General features: G+C 42.9%; 1 protein-coding gene across 2 annotated transcripts in view; it reads left to right on the top strand.

The window, feature by feature from the left end:
- USP48 (ubiquitin specific peptidase 48) overlaps positions 1–17,071 on the top strand; it is a 59,699-nt gene extending 42,628 nt beyond the window's left edge. For both annotated transcript variants that reach the window (XM_067567003.1, XM_067567002.1), the window contains 10 exons: positions 1,484–1,545; positions 2,474–2,584; positions 3,273–3,403; positions 3,729–3,835; positions 7,672–7,776; positions 8,859–9,014; positions 9,495–9,620; positions 10,491–10,539; positions 14,695–14,721; positions 14,812–17,071. In XM_067567003.1, the coding sequence (XP_067423104.1) occupies positions 1,484–1,545; positions 2,474–2,584; positions 3,273–3,403; positions 3,729–3,835; positions 7,672–7,776; positions 8,859–9,014; positions 9,495–9,620; positions 10,491–10,539; positions 14,695–14,721; positions 14,812–14,834 (897 nt within the window). In that variant the 3' untranslated portion in view covers positions 14,835–17,071. The remainder of the gene's footprint in view (positions 1–1,483; positions 1,546–2,473; positions 2,585–3,272; positions 3,404–3,728; positions 3,836–7,671; positions 7,777–8,858; positions 9,015–9,494; positions 9,621–10,490; positions 10,540–14,694; positions 14,722–14,811) is intronic.
- The last annotated feature ends 3,979 nt before the right edge of the window (positions 17,072–21,050 follow it).

Here is a 21,050-nt window from a genome sequence, read left to right as displayed (position 1 = left end):
ATTTACTGGATTGTATTTTAAATTCTTTTTCAATCCTGAGAAATAACACCCCCATCTGAGGGCAGCATTTGGACCTTAATCTCCTAAATACATTGTAGAAGAAAGTGGTTTGACAGTAATACTGTGTTACTCCTGCTGCTCCGATGGTACTGAGCCAGCAGTAAGAGCAGCACCTCCAAACAATTTCATGTGGAAGCAGTGCTAATTAATCTTCTACACCACAGGGTTGGGTTTAGAGCACTAGCTCCTGACGCAGTGCTGGAGAATTCCATTCTGAACCCTGTTAGAGGGAAGGGTTTTTGTCTTGCTATATAGTTGGTGTCTCTCTCAGCAGCAGGCAAAAACTGGCGAATGGGTGGAGTGTCTTTAAACATCAAACAAGTCCCAGGTAAGGCAGGTGGTGGTGAATGCATGGGGCCTGTCATGATAGGAGTAGCAAAGCTGTTTTCACTGCCACCTCCCTGAATGTGTGAGGTACAGTGGTAGCAGCAGGAGGAGTGTTTCATACGCACTGTTATTTCTCTGAGTGTAACTTTTGAACACCACATCAAATCGATTCCAAAATTTCTGGGAATGTTCTAGGCATCAGTGGGCAGAACCCTGTTGATTTTGGTGTAAATCAGAAAAGCAGAAAGGGGAAATGAGAGAGAGAGCCTCAGCATGAGATTGGCACATCCAGCAGCTCCAATCGTCTTTCTAATTGTCTGTAGATCAAAGGACCAGTTCATGGCTGCCATTACAACTCCACCCCTGTCCCAGCTCTGCCCTTCCTCCCAATGGAACTCAACATGTTGACACCCTGAATGATATAAGACTGGTGGGGAAAAATAAGGATGGCACAAAAGGCCCCTGGCATTGAGGGAGCCTGGGGGCCCTTGCATGAGGGGATAGAGTAATGGGGACAGCCCCTGAAGGAGAAGATGGAGGATAATGGTATGGAGGATACACAGAGCCCCTGGCATGGGGCAGGGAGAATGGGGGATCTTGATATGGGCAGAGGGGAGAAATAAGGGACGCAATGTCCTCGGCATGTGTATGTTGGGGCGGGATTATAGGGAGACCCTGAAATAGCAGGGATGGGAAGGGGGCATACAGGAAACTCGGGAGTGGGGAATGAAGGAATGCGAGTAGCCCTTTGTGTGTGCAACAAGATCTGCCTATAGAAGCAGCGAAGTGCAATTCTATACTTAGTATAATATGTTCTGCCTGTAAATCTGAAACTGCACGCCATAAGGCTGCTGGAGTTCAATAGAAATTATTTTATTCAATGAATTGAAGATAATTGGGTTCAAAATTGAATTAATTTTTTATGTAATATAAGCAGTAACACAAGGATTCATGTATGCTGTGTTCTTAATTACTTGATCTCAAATTATTTTAGTTGGCTTTCATAAGTCTCACTTGAATGAAGTTACTGTAAAGAATGTTAAGTTTTTTCTATCTCCATTGTTAGGTTTAATTTAAATGAGGTCTGTTTTTCCAGGAGACAGATGAGCTCTACATTGTATCACAGTTTTTTGTAGAAGAATGGAGAAAATTTGTAAGGTAAATTGGTTCATATTTTAAATCTTCACTTAACTCCCTTTATTCCTTTTAGGTCTATATGTAGTAATTTGACTTTTAGATGATGTTTATATGGTGCAGTGTAGAATGGTGCTAAAATATCCTACTGTGTAGTGATTGTCCTTGTGGAAATAAGGAAGCACTGGGATTTTTAAGATGATATTGGTTATTATAGGTTCTAAGAAACAGTGAATGTCCATGTTTACTCTGTCTCGATGAGCTGGTCAGATTAGATACTAGATTGACTGGTTTATTCTCATGACTAAAGCAATGTCCTGGCAAAAGGACATAACTCAATCCTGCCTCCGTAGTCTGTCATTAATGAGAGATGAAAATCCTCCCTTCAGTGCTAGATACAAGAGTAACTTCCCAAGATACAAAAAAAGATAGGATTCCCTGATCCCAGCAGTCTAATGCTTCTGTATTTTGGATACTTATTATAAAATCACAAATTTAAGTACTCTCCTTATCTCTCTTCTCAGTGCTATTTGCTGACTTGTGATTTCTTGTTAGTGATATAGCATAACTGTGTGATGTGCCTGACTGGAGCTGAGTGAATAGTTGACTTTTTCATTTTGTTGTCAAATCAAAAAATCCCCCCCAAATTTTCTCGCCAGAGTGAAAAACCAAAACAAAATTGTTTGGGTCAAACAAAACAGCATTTTGAATGTTGATTCAAATCAGCATTTTCAAAACAGAATGTTGATTCAATACATTTAGATGCTTACCAAAAAATGCAAGTTGTTTTCAGCTGAAATAATTTGCTAGATTTGTTCCACATTCCCAAATAGTTTCCATGCCCTTAAAAGTGTATTTTTTGGTGAATTTACTGTCCTCCCAAAAAAATTCACTCTGGTCTGTCTAACCATGCCAAGTACCTATTTGTTTTCTCTTCTCCTGTTTTGAGCAGGAGGCCTACAAGGTGCAGTCCTGTATCCTCAGTAGGAAATAGTGCTCTTCTCTGCCCACACGGGGGCCTTATGTTCACATTTGCTTCCATGACCAAAGAAGACTCTAAACTGTGAGTTTCTTCTGTTCACTTGTCTTCCTTTGTCAGGTATTTTTCCTCCTACCCTCCCCCAGAAATATGGGAATCCAGTGACCTGTGGGGCCAGTATTGTTGATTTCTGTAATTGCAATATGTTTCCCTGGGAGATGCCTCTGTTTCTGAATGACCTTGATGTGGAAACCCTTTTACACCTTTAAATAAATCTTGATGCAGAACGTACTGGACACGTTCAGAAGCAAGGCTGAGAAGGAAATCTGATCAGTAAAGTAGAGCTTATTATTAGGAACTAAATTAGCTCAAGTCAGAATGACTATTATTTGACACTGGAAGCTCCCTTACCTTTAGCATTAGAATGGGCACAGGTTTTCTCAGAGTTGCTTTCCACTAAATTTATCTTTAGCATATCAGATACCATCAATGGATTTCTTGCTTTGTGGAGTTGCTTCTTTAATGGCACAGAGCTAGATGTAACACATCTTCCACTTCCATACTTTTTCTTCCATCTTAATCCTTCCTCCCTGCTTAGTTTTGCTTTAGGTGGTGGAGAGATTATTGTTAACAGTTCAAGGGTTCTGAAACCCACAGCCCAGTGCATTTGTAAGACTTGTGCATAGTTTCTTTTAATGGTGAGTAATCTACACAGCTGTATTTATGGCTTGGTTTTTCTATGTTATGAAGCATGTTATGTTTCTTTGCACAGTATAGCTCTAATATGGCCCAGTGAATGGGAGACGATACAAAAACTATTTGTTGTGGATCACGTTATCAAAATCATCAGAATGCAAACTGCTGAGACGATCCCTGAGAGCACGCTTTTCGATTCTGAGCCTAGTAAGTGAGTCTCATCCCCACCAGTGTCTGTAGCATAGCTTTTCTAGTTGGTGCTGGCTCCCTTGTGGGGTTAGAAGAGGAGCTGCCATTTTAGCATAAATGGTCAGAATTTAAGGGAGGAGTGGAAAAGATAGATACCAGTTTCTCATTAACAGTTACAGAGTAAATGCAGAGTTTGGAGAATTCTATCTCCATAATTGTGTGAGCCACTCTCCATTTAATTATGAAAGGTATTAAATATTTGTAGCTGTGCCTTGTGTAATGTCAGTGTCACCTAAAATATCTATTGGCATTTTAACCAGACTTTCCTTGTTTATCCGTCTAGAATTGTGTCCAGAATGCAGAGAAGGGTTATTATGCCAGCAGCAGAGGGACCTGCGTGAGTACACCCAGGCCACCATCTATGTTCATAAAGTGGTGGATAATAAAAAGGTACTGATACCTCACTGCCAATCTTCACTGAATTTCATTAAAGGTAAACTGTACTGATTAGTAGCCAAGATAACTACATAAATAGTTATCAAATAAGAATATATATTGGCAAAGCGAATTCCTGTGCTGCATGAGAAATTACTCAACATTGTTTCTGTGCCTCCATTCTGCGAATAAGGCTCTCAGTGGGAGCTGCTATATTAAGGGTACCTCTTCAGTATAGGTGACCTCTGATAATATTATTGGTCTGAAGCAATCTGCTTGCTCTTATTAGAAACTGTTTGGCAAAAGAACCAATGCTATGGTAACCCTTCAAACTATCATTTGTACTAACCAAAAATGTCATAAACTTAAAGCTTTCATTACAGTACTTTTAGATATTTGATTTTTTTCACTGTTTGCTACTGTTGAGTTAAGATGCTTTTTAAAAATCAAACACAAGGTGAGGTTGTAAATTTGAGATACCAAAAAATTAAACAGCATTTTTCAGGGTAAATAATGGCTCTAGAACTTGCTTTACAAATATCTGAAGGTTCTTTACAGTAAACCTCCTGTCTTCTTTTTGGTGTTTGTTAATGCTCTGTAGTTCTTGGTGGGAAATCAAAACTCATTCTAGGAAAACTCAGATAAGATGACAAGAACCAGCTGATGGTAGCAAGATAAAGGCACTTCAATGTGGGAAGGTCATAGGATTTTGTTGTACTAGGAGTTTTTCAAAGGGCATAGTGGATAGGACAGATTTTACTGATGTCCATCAGCCCATGAGTGGAACTAAATGTAGCTCTGCTTCTTTGTGCTGTTCAAATCTGGAGTGTGGTGTTTTGAAGAGTCAAGAGGAGCGATAGGGTAAACAGCTGGCTACCGACAGTTCCCTGAAACATGTTTAACTTCTCAGCTCTCTGGAAGTTTGTGAACTCAGGCTCTTGTGAAGTGGCTGCACAGTATGTTATATTCAGTTTGTGACGTTTTATTCTGTTCTGTAAAAAGTTACTGGCTAGTTGGCCTCTAATGTAGCAAGTTAGGCCTTAGTAGGGTAGCCCTTCCCTCAAGGTCTGGCTCATGTTTCTTCCCTGGTGCTAGCAATTTGGAGGTGCATCTCCCCTCTCCTCACATGGGTTTGAGTCCTGGGTTCTTTTTTGTGATGCCTGGTGCCTCCCCGCAAAGTGACTCCTCACTGTGCCTGAGACCCAAGAGATACTGTCCCTTGGAAAAATGAATAATTCTACCCCACTGGCAAAGAGTATAAAACCCAATACACAAAGTACATAAACAAAAACCCCAGCAAAGCAATGACACCCCCAAAAGGGGACTTCACTGAGAACAGGAAAATAGGATCTGGGGAAGGAAAAGGTTAGGGTTAACTAAAAAGTAATAAACATTTATAAAGTAATAAACATTACAAACAACTCCCCATCTCCCAACTCTCCTCCTAACCCCCAGCTCCTGGCACCTTCCCAACTAGATGGTATGCTAGAGATGAGTCCAGAGACAAGTGGTGCAGCACTGTGAGCGTTGACCAACGTAAACAAAAAAGGGGGCTCCTTTATTGTACTGTCTGATTGTGAGGCAGGTCCTCCCCTGGCTCCCTAGTCTGGAGATCTGTGAAGGTCTCTGTTGGCTCTCAGTAGGTGATGCCAGGTCATATCTCTGCCACTTCGGACACTGATCTCTGCAGGGCTGGAACTGTGTGACGTATGCATTGAATCCCACAGTAGATCAAAGGCTCCTTTTGTGGGCACGGGGATTAATCAGAGACTCTCTGAGCCACCTCTGCAAACTGCCTGATCATCCCATGCAGAAGCCTCCCGTTTGGCCTCAACAGCAGTTTCTAGTCCATTCTGACTCCAGGAATGCTGGGAAATGGTATCATAGGGCTCTGGTAGCCATTGTTGTAGTCTATAGGTAGGACCCGCTAGAGCAGTCTTTCTCAATCTTTTTGATATCCGGGACCAGCTTGCTGCCTTCCTAAACTGTGTCAGGGATGGTGCCGATCCACAGATTGGTCGTTGAGAAACTGATGTAGAAGCTCAGTCCATGCAGGAGCTGTGTGGGGGTTACACTAGTTGCTGTAAGTGTACAAGCTAGCCTGTGTCGGGGAGGAGGGTGAAATAATGGTTATATTCATTTTATTCCATCTGCTATCACTTCCAGAGGAAAATAAATGGAACAATAAGAATTGTTTTCTTTTGGCTCAGGGCCAGATCCTGGGAATGGTTCTGCCTTCCGAAGGGTGCTGAGTACTGTCAATGTCCAGTGAAGTCAATAATAGTTGAGTGGCTCAGCTCCTTGCACATTTAAATCTAGCTTTAAATAATGAGTGTAAGAGTTAACAGAAGCAGCTAGGGTGTGATGGCTTGTGAGTTGCTAAGGCCACAGTTCTGAGGCAGACATTTGCTTTGTCTCTGCAGGGGTGAGCAGATTTTGAGTAGTATGTGAGAATCTGCATGCATGTAGAACTGATGGAACCTTGCAGATTATTTCTAGATGAGATTTTTAATCAACTGGACCTCTACTCAAGAAAGAATTTAACTGCCCTTCCACATGATCACTTATATGGAAAACAGTCTTACTTTGAAAAAAATCAAAACATTGAGAAGAATCAGTAGTACCAAAATGTTGTTACTGCCCATTAATATCTGGTGTCATTGCACCAAGTTTTATGGTGTTCCTGGGGGTGAATGCTCACTATTTTAACAAATAACTTTCTGTAGCGCAGATTTATTTTGCTTCAGAAATCAATTAACCTGTATTTGTCACTACACTTGCCTTCACTTCAAGGCAGATACAGGTGTTTAGCAGTAACTGATATAAATTTAGTTAAAGATGTACATTCAACATTATAAGGAATCTTAGAGTGGAAGTTGAGTAGCTTGTCTCTTCACCTTGCAGCCACCGTTGTATATTCTGTAAGTGTGAAAACTTTGATAAACTCCTAATAACTTTGGGAATGTTGCAATTCATGCTTTTTGTTTAGAAAATGTGAGGAAGCCTTTAGTTGCAAAATACACTTAGGGAGAAGCATACACCTAGGAGGGTTAGCATGTCTGAGGCATTCAGGTGGGAGTTTGCAGAAATTCCCATAAGTTCCCTTGACAATTCCAGCCTCTGACACTATCTGAGGAGCCCAGTAAATACATGTAAAGTGTAAATACATATGTTAGTCTAGAGTAGGTACACTTATCACAAAGTAACTTAGGGATAGTTATGTATAAATTATTTATCTGTAGCTTACTTATAAATTAACTGCAGACAGACCAATAAATAACTCATTAGCGCTTCTGTCAATCTGCTAAATGCAATCATGTGACGTGTGTGTGAGAGACAGTGAGAGAGAGAGAGAGAGAGAGAGATTTATGGAGGATATTAGTTTCTCTTTGTTACAACTCTCTCAACACACACAGGTTGGATCAGAGAAGAAGCTGGCTGAAGGGGAAAGAATCCAGCCCCAAAGACTTTCCTTTTGTCTAGAGAGGGAAATGCGGTCCCTGAGCAATAGAAAGCAGCAGATCCCTGCAGTGGTTTCTCTCATTTAAGTCAGCATCCAAAATCCATTAAAAGATAACTTACCAGCTATACATGTTATCACGCTGTAAGAGATAAAGTGCTAGTGTATGTCCTAGGTTGATGCACTCCGAGTATCTACCCGGGTTAGGGCTTCAGAGTGCAGTTGGTGTTTTATACCCTACCGTCACTTATCCTTGTGACCTGTTTCAGCTCATTTTATTGAGGTAGCACCCTTTAAAACTCTCTAAAAGCAACTTGCTAAAAGGCCTGAGACAAACTGAGTTTGTGCTGGTGGAACAGTGTTACATAGCACGTGATTTGTATAACTTCAGGTAATGAAGGAAGCTGCTCCAGAACTGAATGTTAGCAGTTCAGAAGCTGAAGAGGAAAGGGAAGAAGCCAAACCAGAAGGGGAACAGGATCCAGATTTTAACCAGGTAGAGATCTAAAAAGCTGCCGGGTTCACAATTTTGCGTTTCTCTCTTGATACCAGAGTGTCCGGTTCTGACAATACAGGAATCTTTGCTTTATTTACTGTTTGCAATTGAAACAAGAAATATAGCAATTTCTTTATTTTTAAGCTTATTGTTCTATACCATCATAAGAGTAAAATTTCCTTCCCCTTTTGTTCTGTTTGACAAACCAATTGCTCCTGTGTTTCTGATATGGATGTGGAGCTAATATTGTTTTGATTCGTTTCCTTGTTAGTACATCTTACAGGGATATTGTGAAAGTCTATTAAATGTATAGCACATTCTAACGCTCTGATAGAAGATTCTCTACAAGTTCAAGGTATTATTAAATTACTGAACATGTAGCTTTTGTTAACCCCAAAAAATGGTGAATATTAAGTCATCTTTAAAAGTGTTGTAGCCTTGTTGGTCCCAGGATATGAGACACACAAGATAGGTGAAGAAGAATTCTGTGAAGCTTGAAAGTTTGTACCCTTCACCAGCAGAAGTTGATTCAATAAACGATATTTCCTCACTTAACTTACCTTCTTTAAAAGAAACCTAGAACCTAGAGGACTTTCATAGGTTTGGAACAGTTTTAAATTTGGGCCTAGAATTCTTAAACATTCCTAGTCCAAGTACATCTGTCCTAACACTGGGGCGTGCTCTTCCTGAACCCAAAGAAATACTGAGGTATTTACTTCAAGTGGTGGTAATACATACTGTTGTCTTACTCCTGATTTTTGGTAGTGTCTTCCTATCTGTACTCTTTTTTGGAGAGAAGTGGTTACTACAGCATTAAATATTTACTACACCTTGAAAAGTGATTCAGTACTCCATGCTGTCCTAGAGTGAAAAATGGAAATGTGGACATCTTTGAGCAAGTCCTGCGTTACTTGCGACCTTTCTGATGCCAGTTGAATATCACATATGCACTTTAATGTTTTTGGCTTGTCTTGTTTAAATAGCTTGTTTACAAAGCCACATGTAAACTGAAGAAAACTGAAGAAGTTGCATTATCACTGAATTCAGTAAGCAAACTTCCCATTTCTGACCCTTGTTCCTAGACTAATGGTAGTGCGAAACGTCAGAAGATATCCCACCAGAACTACGTTGTTTATCAAAAGCAAGGCATCAGACGGAGCACGCGGCATAGAAAAGTCAGAGGGGAAAAGGCACTACTTGTTTCTGCCAACCAGACATTGAAAGAGCTGAAAATACAGGTGAAGAAACTTCCTTTGTTCCTGAAGACAGTGTTCTCCTCTGCTATCATGTGCGTGTGTGCGAGCGTGCTGCTGACGAAGTAAATCTGCAACCTAAAACATCTTGCAGTCTTAGCTGTTAGATAGGAAAATCTAAAATAATGATAAGCTTAAGGAAGAACTTATAAAATACTGCAAGATCTGTCATGGTAACTCACAGACAAATCTTATTTTCCAACCCATGGATGAGGAAGACCCTAAACACAGTAGAACTGCCACATTTCTGCACCAGGTGTGGGCTGTACAAAAGGGGCTCTTGCAAAGCATTGCTCAGTGGTTCTCTGGTGGGGTAGTGGTACCTGCCATGATATACAAGTCAGTGGCTTTCTTTTCTGTACCGTGTCCTAACACGCGAGGTTTTTGCCAGTATTATTGGTGTGTGTAGGACTGTTACTTGCTTTGCTTTGCACAAAATCGGTGTGTTTTATTGTGTTGGCACAGATCATGCATGCATTTTCAGTTGCTCCATTTGACCAGAATTTGTCAATCGATGGGAAGATACTAAATGATGACACTGCAACACTTGGCGCCCTTGGAGTCATTCCAGAGTCAGTCATTTTATTAAAGGTAACATGAGATTTGTGGTGATCTGCTGAAAGGAAATGCTGACTGGAAACAGAAATTATATCAACTCAGAATTACACTAATACAATATTGAGACTGCACAATTAAGCACTTGAATAAGGAAATGTGCAATTGTAACTCTCCTATGATGCATGCCTTGTCTTTAATTGTCTGATATACAGTATCTGAGAAGTTAATATTTTTTGTACAACCAAAGATAAATGTGTACAGTGAATGTGAAAGTTGCTGTATTGCATACGTGCAAGGCCATTAGAATTAAGATTGTGCACTCAACTTTCACACTTAGTCTTTTGAGCACTAAACTGTAATTTCAGAATAGTTCTTCATACTTAATTTCCTGTCCTCCTTTTTGAGGTAAGAAAAATCTTCAGCTCTATAAAGAGCTCTCGTTGATGGTCCAAGCTAACTTAATGCCTTAACTGGTGTCACTAACCTGTGCACTTGTAAGTTTAACAGGTGCCGGTTGGGCAAAGGACAGTATTTGTTAGTATTCCAGGATAAGTAAGTGTTTCCGTATCTGTGCACTGATGTGCTTTGTAAGCACGCAGTACAACAAAATACAATGGCCCCAATTGGCATGTGCTTAGTTGACTGCAATGGGACTAAAGCCCTTCCTAAACAGATACATTTCTGAATTGGGGACCGAAAGCCTCAGAAGTACTTCTAGTCCTCCTTTTATTGCCCTCCGACCCAAACCTACCCTGGGAAAACTTCTTTGGCAACACATATTTCTGTTCTTCTCCAGTCTGTTTAAATGCACATATGCCAGAGTCTCTTGCTTAGCTAAGAGGACCTGTAAACTTCTAGTATTCAAGTTGTTACTTTTTTAGTTCTGTTTGTTTTGTTTTATAGGCTGATGAACCAATTGCAGATTATGCAGCAATGGATGATGTTATGCAAGGTAAAGAATATTTCATAATTATACTCTAAAAACATTCTTATTTATGAAAACACATTACCACTGTACTCTTTCCTGGTTGGTTGCTTCAACAAAAATGATTTATGGTCATGTAGTACTGCCTTTGGAGCAAAAAATGTTAAGCACAAGAGACTTATTTTTGGAGCTGAAGTCTAGTAATAGAAAGACAGAAGTATTCAAGATTTCCATGTAGCCAGCACCTGAAGATTCACTTAAAGCTTGCAATATGCTGTAATTCTTCGAGTGCTGGTCCCTATGTGGATTTTATACATGGGTGCACATGCATGCCATGTACCAGAGCCGGAATTGTTTGTAGTAGTGTCCGTTGACCCGCGTGTGTGTTGTGCGTCGGCCACATAATGCATCCAAGGTCTTATGAGGCTGTGCAGGTCGATGCCCCTCTGGTTCCCTCTTACTACCGTGTGGTCAGAGTCAGAACCCCTCTTCCTCCTCACTCTTAGCTTGCTAAGAAGCCCTCTTTTCATCCAAACAACTGATCTATTAGTTATTATTGTATATAGTTCTTCAAAGTTGCCAATCAATAGTTAGGTTTCCATTCATTTTACCCTTTGTGGGCAGTTCCACCTGCCTCAAGGGACTATGCCCTGGCAAGCCAGCTTCAAAAGCTGTGCTTCGTGCCTACGCTCCTCTGTGAGCGATGAGCACCAACATTGTCTTTACTGCCTCTGAGAAACCCATGTTGTTGTCTGTTGCTCCATCTGCTGTTCCTTCCTGCCTAGAACTCTTAAGGCTCGAGAGCTTCACCTCCAGAAGCACCTCATGGAGGAGGCTATGCACCCACATTCGCAGTCAGATCCGGGACCATCGGATCCACTGGAGCAGCATGCCTCACCGTTGATGAGCACTTCTCCAGTTCCTTCCCAGGCGACACCTGGCACCACTGGCTCTCCTCAGTCCCCAGAAAAATCATGGAGCAGGTCCTCAAGGAATCCGTTTTGAGACACTTGAAAAAGAGGAATGTGATCAGAAACAGTCACCATGGATTCACCAAGGGCAAGTCATGCCCGACCAATCTGATTACCTTCTACGATGAAATGACTGGCTCTGTGGATGTGGGAGAAGCAGTGGATGTGATATACCTTGACTTTAGCAAAGCTTTTGATAGTCTCCCACAGTATTCTTATCAGCAAATTAAAGAAGTATGGTTTGGATGAATGGACTATAAGAGGACGACTTGGAGGGCTGGCTTGGGAAGGGCAGTGCTGATGGGATGGGCGGTGTGTGGCATAATGTAGAGTATGTCGGCGATGAAGTCTCAGCTTCCTGTGGAACTGGCGGTACAAGCTGGAGCAGAGAAGGACACTGGCAGAGCAGCAGAGGTTTGTTTGCCAGTGATAGAAGCTCCACGGCTGCCGGCAAACCAGAATGCAGTGCGGAGCTGGCATAGGGTAACATGAGCTCAGCCATCAGCGTGAGCAGGGACAAGCAGCTGGGTGTGCATGAAACCAGGCGCAAAAGTCCGGACAGTCCTGGTGGCATACACAGTGCTGGGGGCAAAGGTTGCTGAGGCCGAAGTCAGCACAGGTTGGTTGCAGAAATGTTTTGACTTGTGCTCCACCAGAGATGTCTTCAGAGGTGAAGTAGTTGTGTCGACACGTGACTTCTTACCTGACCTGGCATGGCTTGGGGAAGCAATGCTGTGTTTAGAGGCGGTCCCTGACAGGGACCTGCCCTTGTGCCCATGGCTGTGCTTCTTATGAGCATGTTGGGTAATCATAGAAGATGAGGGTTGGAAGGGACTTCGGGAGGTCATCTAGTCCAACCCCCTGCTCAAAGCAGGACCAACCACAACTAAATCATCCCAGCCAGGGCTTTGTCAAGCCGCAACTTAAAAACCTCTAAGGATGGAGATTCCAGTGCCTCTCCCATCTCAGCCTATGGTGGCTTGTACCTCAGTCACCCCGTATGCCTGCCTGTTACAGGCAATGTTTCCAACTGTGGTTCTGATCCGATCTATGACCCACAGTCTGATAACCTAGACAAACGAGTACTCATTCCCAGCTCGGTCTTGGTTTCCCTCACATGGTGGTGCAGTCCGTCCAATGTTCTGGCCAGCATCCCTTTCAGCCCTCCCAAACCACTCTCACTCCAGACATCTTGCTCATGGGGTGTGGTGCCCATTTGGAGGGCTGCATGACCCGGGGCCTCTGGTCCCCCAGAGAGACACAGCTGCACATCAACATCCTGGAACTGCAGGCTGTCTGCCTAACCTGGCAGATGTTTCTACCCTCATCAGTTCTTGCCACATTCAACTTCTTTGGGACAGCATGACACCTGCTGCGTATATAAACAAACAGGGTGGCGCCAGATCTCCGTCCCTTTGCATTGAGGTCATAAGTCTCTGGAACTGGTGCCTCTGGCACTGGAATCACACTCCACGTGGTCTATCTTCTGGGCACAAGCAACTCCCTTGTGGACATGTTCAGCCACTCCTTTCACAATAATCACTAGTGGGAGCTGCACGACCCCACTTTACACTCTCTTTCATCATTGGGGCACACCGCGCAGGGATCTTTTTTGTGACCACCGCCAAACCACAAGCTTCTTCTCTTCTGTTCCAGGGGAGCCTTTGGTCCCAGCTCTCAAGGCAACGTGCTTCTCCTACCCTGGACAACTGAACTCCGCTACACCTTCCCACCCATCCCATTCCTCCTGCAAGTTCTCTGCAAAGTGCAGTGGGACTGAAAGGTCCTCATCCTCATAGCCCTGTTTTGGCCCTGTCAGTACTGGTTCACCGACCTCCTTCACCTTTCCACATACCATCCAATCTGCCTCCCCTCTCTCCTGGATCTTCTCACGCAGGTGTGCTGTCGGCTCCAGCACCCCCGCCCAGGCCTGTTTCACCTCATGGCTTGGTACTTGGATGGGGCTCATACATAGACAGGGTGTGCTCCGCGCCCCATGCATGATGTCCTTTCACACAGTAGGTGACCATCCACCAGGGCCTGCTACCAGGTGAAATGGTGGCACTTCACTACATGGGCGTTCCACCACATGCCCCCCGCTTCTCCTCTGACTGTCTCCATACTCACCATCGTTGACTACTTTCTCCACCTTAGGCTCTTGCGCCTCGCCCATTCCTCTATCCGGGTCCACCTGGCAGCACTCAGTACCTTCCTCCCTTCCACCTTTAGCCATCCAATGACTGCCCAAGTCCTTCATGGCTTCCTCAACACCTTCCCATTAATCCAAAAGCCTACCCATCCTTGGGACCTTAACCTTGTCCTCTCTATTCTCACCAAGCCATCCTTAAAGCCCCTGGCAACCTGCTCCCTTGCCCACCTCTCTATGAAGGTGCTCTTGGTAGCCATCACCTCCACTAGGCAGGTTAGCGAGCTGGCAGCTATAATGGCCAACCCGCCCTTTACTGTGTTCCACAAAAATAGGTTTCCCTGCAACACCATCTTAAATTCCTCTCCAAGGTGGCCTCTCCATTCCACCTCAACCCAATCTATTCACCTCCCAACCTTCTACCCCAAACTGCATGTCTCCTCCAGGGCACGCACATTACATTCCCTCAATCTCCACTGTGCACTGGCCTTCTACCTCCAACACATTTGTAGGGCAGCCACGTGGTCCTCCATCCACACCTTTACCATCACTACGCCATCACCCCGGCAACAGCAGCAGTTGGCTGGGCCGTCCTGCAGACTATGACTTCCAATGAACCCTTGCTTCCTCCTCCACACTGAGTACTGCTTGCTACGCTACCCATGTATGGAATCCACATAGGGAGCAGCACTTGAAGAAGAAATGGAGGTTATTTACTGTAACCAGAAGTTCTTCAAGAAGTGTGGTCCCTATTTGGATTCCAGTCCCACCCCTATCTCCTTTACTGCGGACTCCTTGCCTGCTGATAAGAGGGACCTGGAGGGCTCAGCCTCATAAGACCTCAGACACATCACGTAGCTGATGCATACGCAGGTCAACGGACACTACTACAAACAGTTCTGGCTCCGGTGCACGGTGTGCATGCACCCCCACGTATGGAATCCAGACCACACTTTTCGAAGAACCTTAAGTTACGGTATGTAACCTCCATTTCAGACACCTGATTCTTCTCTTAGAAGTCATGTTGCCATTAGAGGTTTCTAATGTGGCATCTTTCCTTTTCAGTTTGTATGCCTGAAGAAGGATTTAAAGGTAAGACACTTATTTCTTCTCCATTTATTTGAATCTACCTTAATTTATCTTGAAAGTGTGTAATCTTCTTTGTTGCTGTCTCACTTACAGGGACTGGTCTACTTGGACACTAATGTTTTTTTATAATCACTGGCAACAGAGAAATGACCAGAAAGGAAGAGGATTTTGACATGGTAGGGCATGAAAGCAAAGGTGGATATAGAACTAAACAGTTGCTTGACTCTTCCAGAAGGCAGAAACCCATTTGGAAATGACTGCCCCAAAATGCCTTATGTCAAAGCAGATTGCACTGAAGGGACATCCTGACTTCAAGAGAGCGTTTCAAATTTATATTTAATAAAACAAAAGTAAAAGTATAGTAGCAGTAACAATCTATCATGTTTACAGACAGACATTTCTAGCTGAGGAAGGGAGAGGCATTTTATTGTGTTTCCTTGCTCAGATTTCATACCACAGTCATCTGTCCATAAGAAATTGTATTACAGTAGATCAAAAACATCTTGATCTGTCCTAAAGTAACTCTTTAGACACAAACCTGCTTACAGATATCCTGTCTTTGATCCACTAGTACTCTTTCAGTACAGCATGGAAGTAAAGAACTTGTTAGTTGTGAAGAATGTCTAGCTTTTTCAGACTTCATATATGTACCCCAAAATGTAAGCTATAGCCTACCTGTGAAAGCCTTCCATCAGTGGCTCTTAAACACAGAGATAAGGGGGATAAGAAATTGCCTTCTCTGCTGTCTCGGGGGCTCTTTCAGACACCCATCTTTTTGCAGTTTCACTTTCAAACATGAAGATGATCCTAACTTTAATAATCACATGGTCTTTCTCTGTGAAATGTGTTTTTAGAAATGTTGAATATTTTAACAACTTTTGATAACATCTTTCTCCAGTATGCTACTGCCAAGAGCCAGAAATCATTTCCACTCTACTGATCAGTTCAGGAACCTTGAATTGATCTTGACAAGAACATCAGAACCAGAGATACTGAAGGGGGTGGGGTGTCATACTTGGGGCACATTTTTTCATGTGAAGAGATTTTCCTTTTGTTCTCACTGTTTTCAGGAATGCACTAGTTTTTTACGTCTTCTGTAATTCCCAGAAAGGATCTCTTCCTGAGCCTGTTAAATATTAGCTGGAAATAACTTACCACTTAAATATTTAAAAGGACACTGTCAAGGTATCTTTCATAATAAAGTTAAATATTTCCTGGTAGCTTCATACTCAACTGTTCCCTTAGCAAAATGGCCTCTTGCTGAGTTTGTGCACCAGCTCTGGATAGGATTCCGAGGGTTGGGCTGTGGCAGTGTTTTTATTGTTTTTAAAGTGGCTGTTTAGAGCAAAACTACTGTATTGAACAGTGCCCATGAGCTTTGCAGCAGATTTAAGGGGTCAGGAGTGTGGGGAGTGGAGGGTACATTAAAAAAAAACATGGGCCTGGTAACTTTGATAGTGTTCTTTTTAAAATTCACCTTTTATCAGAATAGTTACAGCTCCCCTTCATAAAATGATGAATCTTTATTCTTTTTCTCCATTGTTTGTACTGTTTTAATCTACGCCTCCCACCTCCAAAACCATTTAGGGAAGATGGTCGGAATTCAGGCAGCAAGTCTGGACTAGTCAGAGTGGCAAAACAATTGATATAAAGTATCCTGTGTGGGGCAGTTGTAAAGCCATAAATAATGGCTTGGAAATGATTCAGAAAAGGGGACTTACATTAGAAATAATCTTGGTTTCATCTTGATTTTTGTACATCAAGATACGGGATTTGGATCCAATTAAAGGGCTGGATCTGAGAGAGGCGAAAGTGCAGCTGAGCAGTTTATTCTTTCCCAAGGTAAAGACTTCAGTAAAAGTTCAATATGCTGTTGTTAGTGCTTGATTAAGCAACTCTCCTTCCCTTGAATCCTTCCCTTGAAAACAGGCTTGTTTGCCTGAAAGAGATTTTATTCTTCTTTTTAGACTGAAGCACTCACTCATGTACATAGCCCCTGGAAATTTGATATTTTTTTCAATTTGCTGGTTTGGGGCACGGGGTGGGGGGGTGTTTTTTATTTTTGGTTTTTGTTACTACAGTTCCTTCCTTGAGATTACAATATTCCAAAATTAAGTCTCAAACTTCACAGGGAAGAATTGTAAACCATGATGTATAAATAGACACAGTTACAGGGGTAATGTATAGATGTACCTAATGGCCTTGGTATTGCTATATCTTACAACTGTGCAGGGGAAACAGGTACAAGATGTGATCAAAGGCACATTAACTGTTTTGTCTGTATTTGCAAACATATTGGACTAAAATTGTCATTTGAGCTGTGGAAGCCTTATTAAAGTGCATACACATGGTCTATCTTCTCGTATTTTAATGTATTGCATAAAGTATTTTTTACATTGATCAGATATCTTCTGTAAAGTTTGTATCTTACAGAATTCCACAGTTTGAAACTTTTTCCTATGGATAGAAGGTGCCATAGAGTGGGGAGTTGACAGTTTGATGGCAGGAACAATAGAAAACTTTCCTACTGGCTTTATTTTAGTAGTTGAGTGAAAAAACAAGTTTCACCTGGCTACCTGGAAAACTGTAGCAGAACAATAGTACAGATTCCTCTAGTAATAAGCACCATCTGTGTAAACACTTAAATGCATTCCCAATTGATTTTCTCATTGTTGACTGTTCAGCGTTCCCAAATTAATTTCAGAGACAGCTGCTTAAATTGAATAATCTTATTCAGATACTTAGGCATATGGATCTCATTCCTATAGTGCTAAATACTTTGTAGGTATGAAAGAAGCCATGCTGAGTGAATCTAGAAGATGAGTTTAGCTCCAACTTGAGTTTATGATTAGACAAGGGGCTTCACATACACAAATGAACTCCGTGTCCAGAAATTGCTACACAAGAATGACTGGCGTTACATGCGGTAAAATTTGAGAAACCATAAACACCTAAAAACATCAGTAAAGCCTTGTTCTAAATCGTGATCTCTTTGGCTATAGCATACCAAGTTAATGGTTCAAGACTACTTGTGTAGTGTACAGTTCATCAGCTGTTCCTCTGCAGAAGTGAAAATAACGGGTACAATAATTGTCCACAACAGAGGTGTTTCTGTATCAAGGGAAGACAGCACTTAATGCAAGACAGAGCAAACCCCCCTTCAGTCCAGACAATGGTAGTTTAGAGCATTTCACTTTCTGTGTGGTATTCTAAACCAACTGGGTGCTCTGTTGTGTATTTAAAAAAAAATCTGTGGAGATGGAATGAACTAGTCTCTCTCCATTGTGCCTCTTGTAACTGCCCTGTCTCCCCCCTCTCCTGGGCAGGACAATATTTCTCCTAGTCTTATCCTGTGAAGCAGTGCAGTGGGGTATCCCTATGTGATGCTAGGACTCCAGCAGATCACAACTCATTACAGGTGGGCAAAGTAAAGAAGCTGAGCCCTCAAGAAGTGGTAATGGTGCAATATTAGCAGAAGTCCCATGGCCTGCTGCCGAGTGGGATCTCTGGCCAGGCCTGGACACACACTGCTGCTGTTTGTCAGTGTTGGGGGCTTTGAGAGTTTGTGGAAAATGCACATGAAAGAGTTGGGGCTGTGTGCTAGCACTTGGGTATTACTTTTGTGTGTCAGCAAACTTTTAAAACTGCCTGCAATACAAAATAATGGCAACAAAAAATCTGTGAAATGTCTGTGCTCCCCTGCAAATCCCACCCTTGGTATCCTGGTGCTACTGGTAATTGGGACAGGAAAACTCTTACTAGTTCTAAAACGACTCAGTGCGACATTGACGTTGACCCATGCTTCCTGTGTGATCTCTGGGCTTCTGGTGCTACTGTTCCAGTGCTGAGCTCTGGCCTCCCACCAATTGGCTTTATAGATGCAGCTTTGGGTTTCTCTCCCCATCTTCACAATCAGCTTGAGTGTAAACTCCCCACTTCTAATATATGTGACACCACATCTAGCATTGATAATCACATGCAGTAAGCTCATTTCTACATATCAGGTAGAAGGGAGGGGTTGTATCTGAATGGGATGTGGCAGAAGGAGGGTTTAAAATATTTTAATTGGATGAATGAATGTGGGATCTCCTGCCCTATTGCACTTCCCATCTCAGTCCTGGCTTTCCGTGCCTGAAAAGTCATTGCTGCTTGCACTTCCGTTGTGGATCAGGCTTCATCAACCTTTTCTTCATTCAAATACTTACTAATCCCCTCCACCATTCCCTCACCTGTACACATCTGAGCCTGGACTTCTGCTATAAATGGAATTTGTGTGTGTGCACGTTTAACTAGCCACTTGCCCTGTGAAAGGCTGCCAGGAGCAGCTGAGTGAGTCCTTGGGCTGGGTCTCCCTTCCTCACCCTCACACAGACATCCACACAAGAAAAGCAATGGGAGGCTCGTGAGACCTGCAAACGGAGATACCTTCGTTACCTCTCTCATCCCAGTTAGGTGTGCGACTCCTTGCAGCTAGATCTTTCTAAACAAACCTGTGACAGTCTGTACTCCTATGTCCACCCTTTTTACAAGACTGATGAATTTTGTACAAAGTATTTGTGAGGTGTCATTTGAAAACTCGTAATTTGCTGATCATTCTTGTCTTGGTGAAATGTGTGGCAATGTATATAAAGTTGACAGCCACAAACCAGTTCCTATTTTATCGGGATAGTTCCAATATTTGGGGCCTTTTTCTTATATAGGTGCCTATTACCCTCTACCTCCGTCCCGATTTTTCACACTTGCTATCTGGTCACCTTACAAGTTCCCCAGAGACAAAAGGCTAGCCAACCCCTCAGCCAGTTGTCAACACAATCAAATGGATATCACCTGTTTAAATGGCCATTCTTTGGCAGGAAAGAGCGTGTGAGCGAGAAATTTACATCTTAGAAAAGAAACGGCTGGAGGTTCCTGTCCCCACAGACTTTGTCTCTTGAATCCCAGCTTCTGAAGATTCTTAAAGAAGAGGAAAAGCTACAAGAATGGGGAACACACCCCAAAATATTCCTCTTTCTCTCTACCCATGGCAGCCACAACACCTGAGGAAGAAAGAAATTGCTTTGGACTGAGGAAGAAATCCTGTCTGAAAGGTATTCAGCCCGTAAGGTGTCTGGATCATGTGGTGAGAGAGACCTTTGCTTTCCATTTACTTAGCTTGTTAAATTGTGTTGCTAATTGCCTTTTACCTTCTTGTAACCAATTCTGACTTATGCCTCATTACTTGTAATCACTTAAAATCTCTCTAGTTAATAAACTGGTTTTATTGTTTTATCTCAACCAGTGTGTTTGGATTGAAGTTTTTGGGGAAACTCCATTTGAGGTAACAAGATTTGTGGACGTCATTTTCTGTTAATAAAATGGACTTTCTGTGAGCTTGTGTTGTCCAGGAGGGTGCTGAGCAGTACAAGAAGCACATTTCTGGGGGAAGTCCGGGACTGGGAGTTTGCTGGTGGTGTCCTGCAGTGTAATTCAAGAGTGACTGGCCATATCACTCATAACTGTATCTGGGAGTGATTTACGTGCTGGAGACTGAGAGTAGATCAGGAGTGGTTGCTCTCACAGTGAAGCAGTATAAAAAGCATCTTGGGTTGGAGAATTGAGGGGACAGCTGTTCAACCAGCCAGATTGTACCTTGGGTAATGTCACAACCTCCTTTGAACTTAACCAGATCCATGCAGGTGGGAGGAGGAAGTGGGACTCCAGGAAATGCATGCTGCTTCTTCCTCCCGGCTCCCACAGCTTCCTGTCCAGCTGTTACCACCCACTTGATATCAATGGCGATGGTGACTCCACAGCAGATCCCAAGTATTCAGGAACAGACGCTTGTGCTGAGAAGCTGGAATGAAATGCATTTAGAAGCTATAGTGTGCTTCCCCATGGCAACAATCTAGTTGATTCTTCAAGTCTGGCAGCCCATAACTAGTGGGAATCTTGACTGGTTTAATGGAAATGGTAAATTGGCTGGTTGGGTGCCTCAGTCCATGTCCTAGTGGATGGGTGTGCCCATCCCAAAGCCCCCCTGGCTGCACTAGTCCCGACAATCCCCCAGAGCTGGATGGGCCTATGGAGACATGAGGGCCTTGCAAGTCAGGGGTGGCAGGGGAAAGCCTGCAGGCCTGCTGTTAGCATTTGCTCTTTGGAGAGAAAACGAGTCTGCAGATGAAATCCACATAGCAAATTAAACAAGCAGGATCTGCCAAACTTGTGGGACCGCTGAGTATCCTTGCCAAAGCACAGGCTTGGGCGTTTTCTACCTGGGCAGCTTTGGCCAATGGTGACTGTTCGTGCTATGGAGCCATTGCCCTCCCTTTGGGCTCTGCTGGCACAAAGCTCTT

Source organism: Emydura macquarii, unplaced genomic scaffold, assembly GCF_026122565.2.
Source record: "Emydura macquarii macquarii isolate MOO-44397 ecotype Brisbane River unplaced genomic scaffold, CSIRO-AGI_Emac_v2 contig_2768, whole genome shotgun sequence".
In the NCBI taxonomy this organism is placed as follows: Eukaryota; Metazoa; Chordata; order Testudines; family Chelidae; genus Emydura; species Emydura macquarii.
The sequence above is the reverse complement of the archived record's forward strand: the minus strand, read 5'-3'. Positions and strand labels throughout refer to the sequence as shown.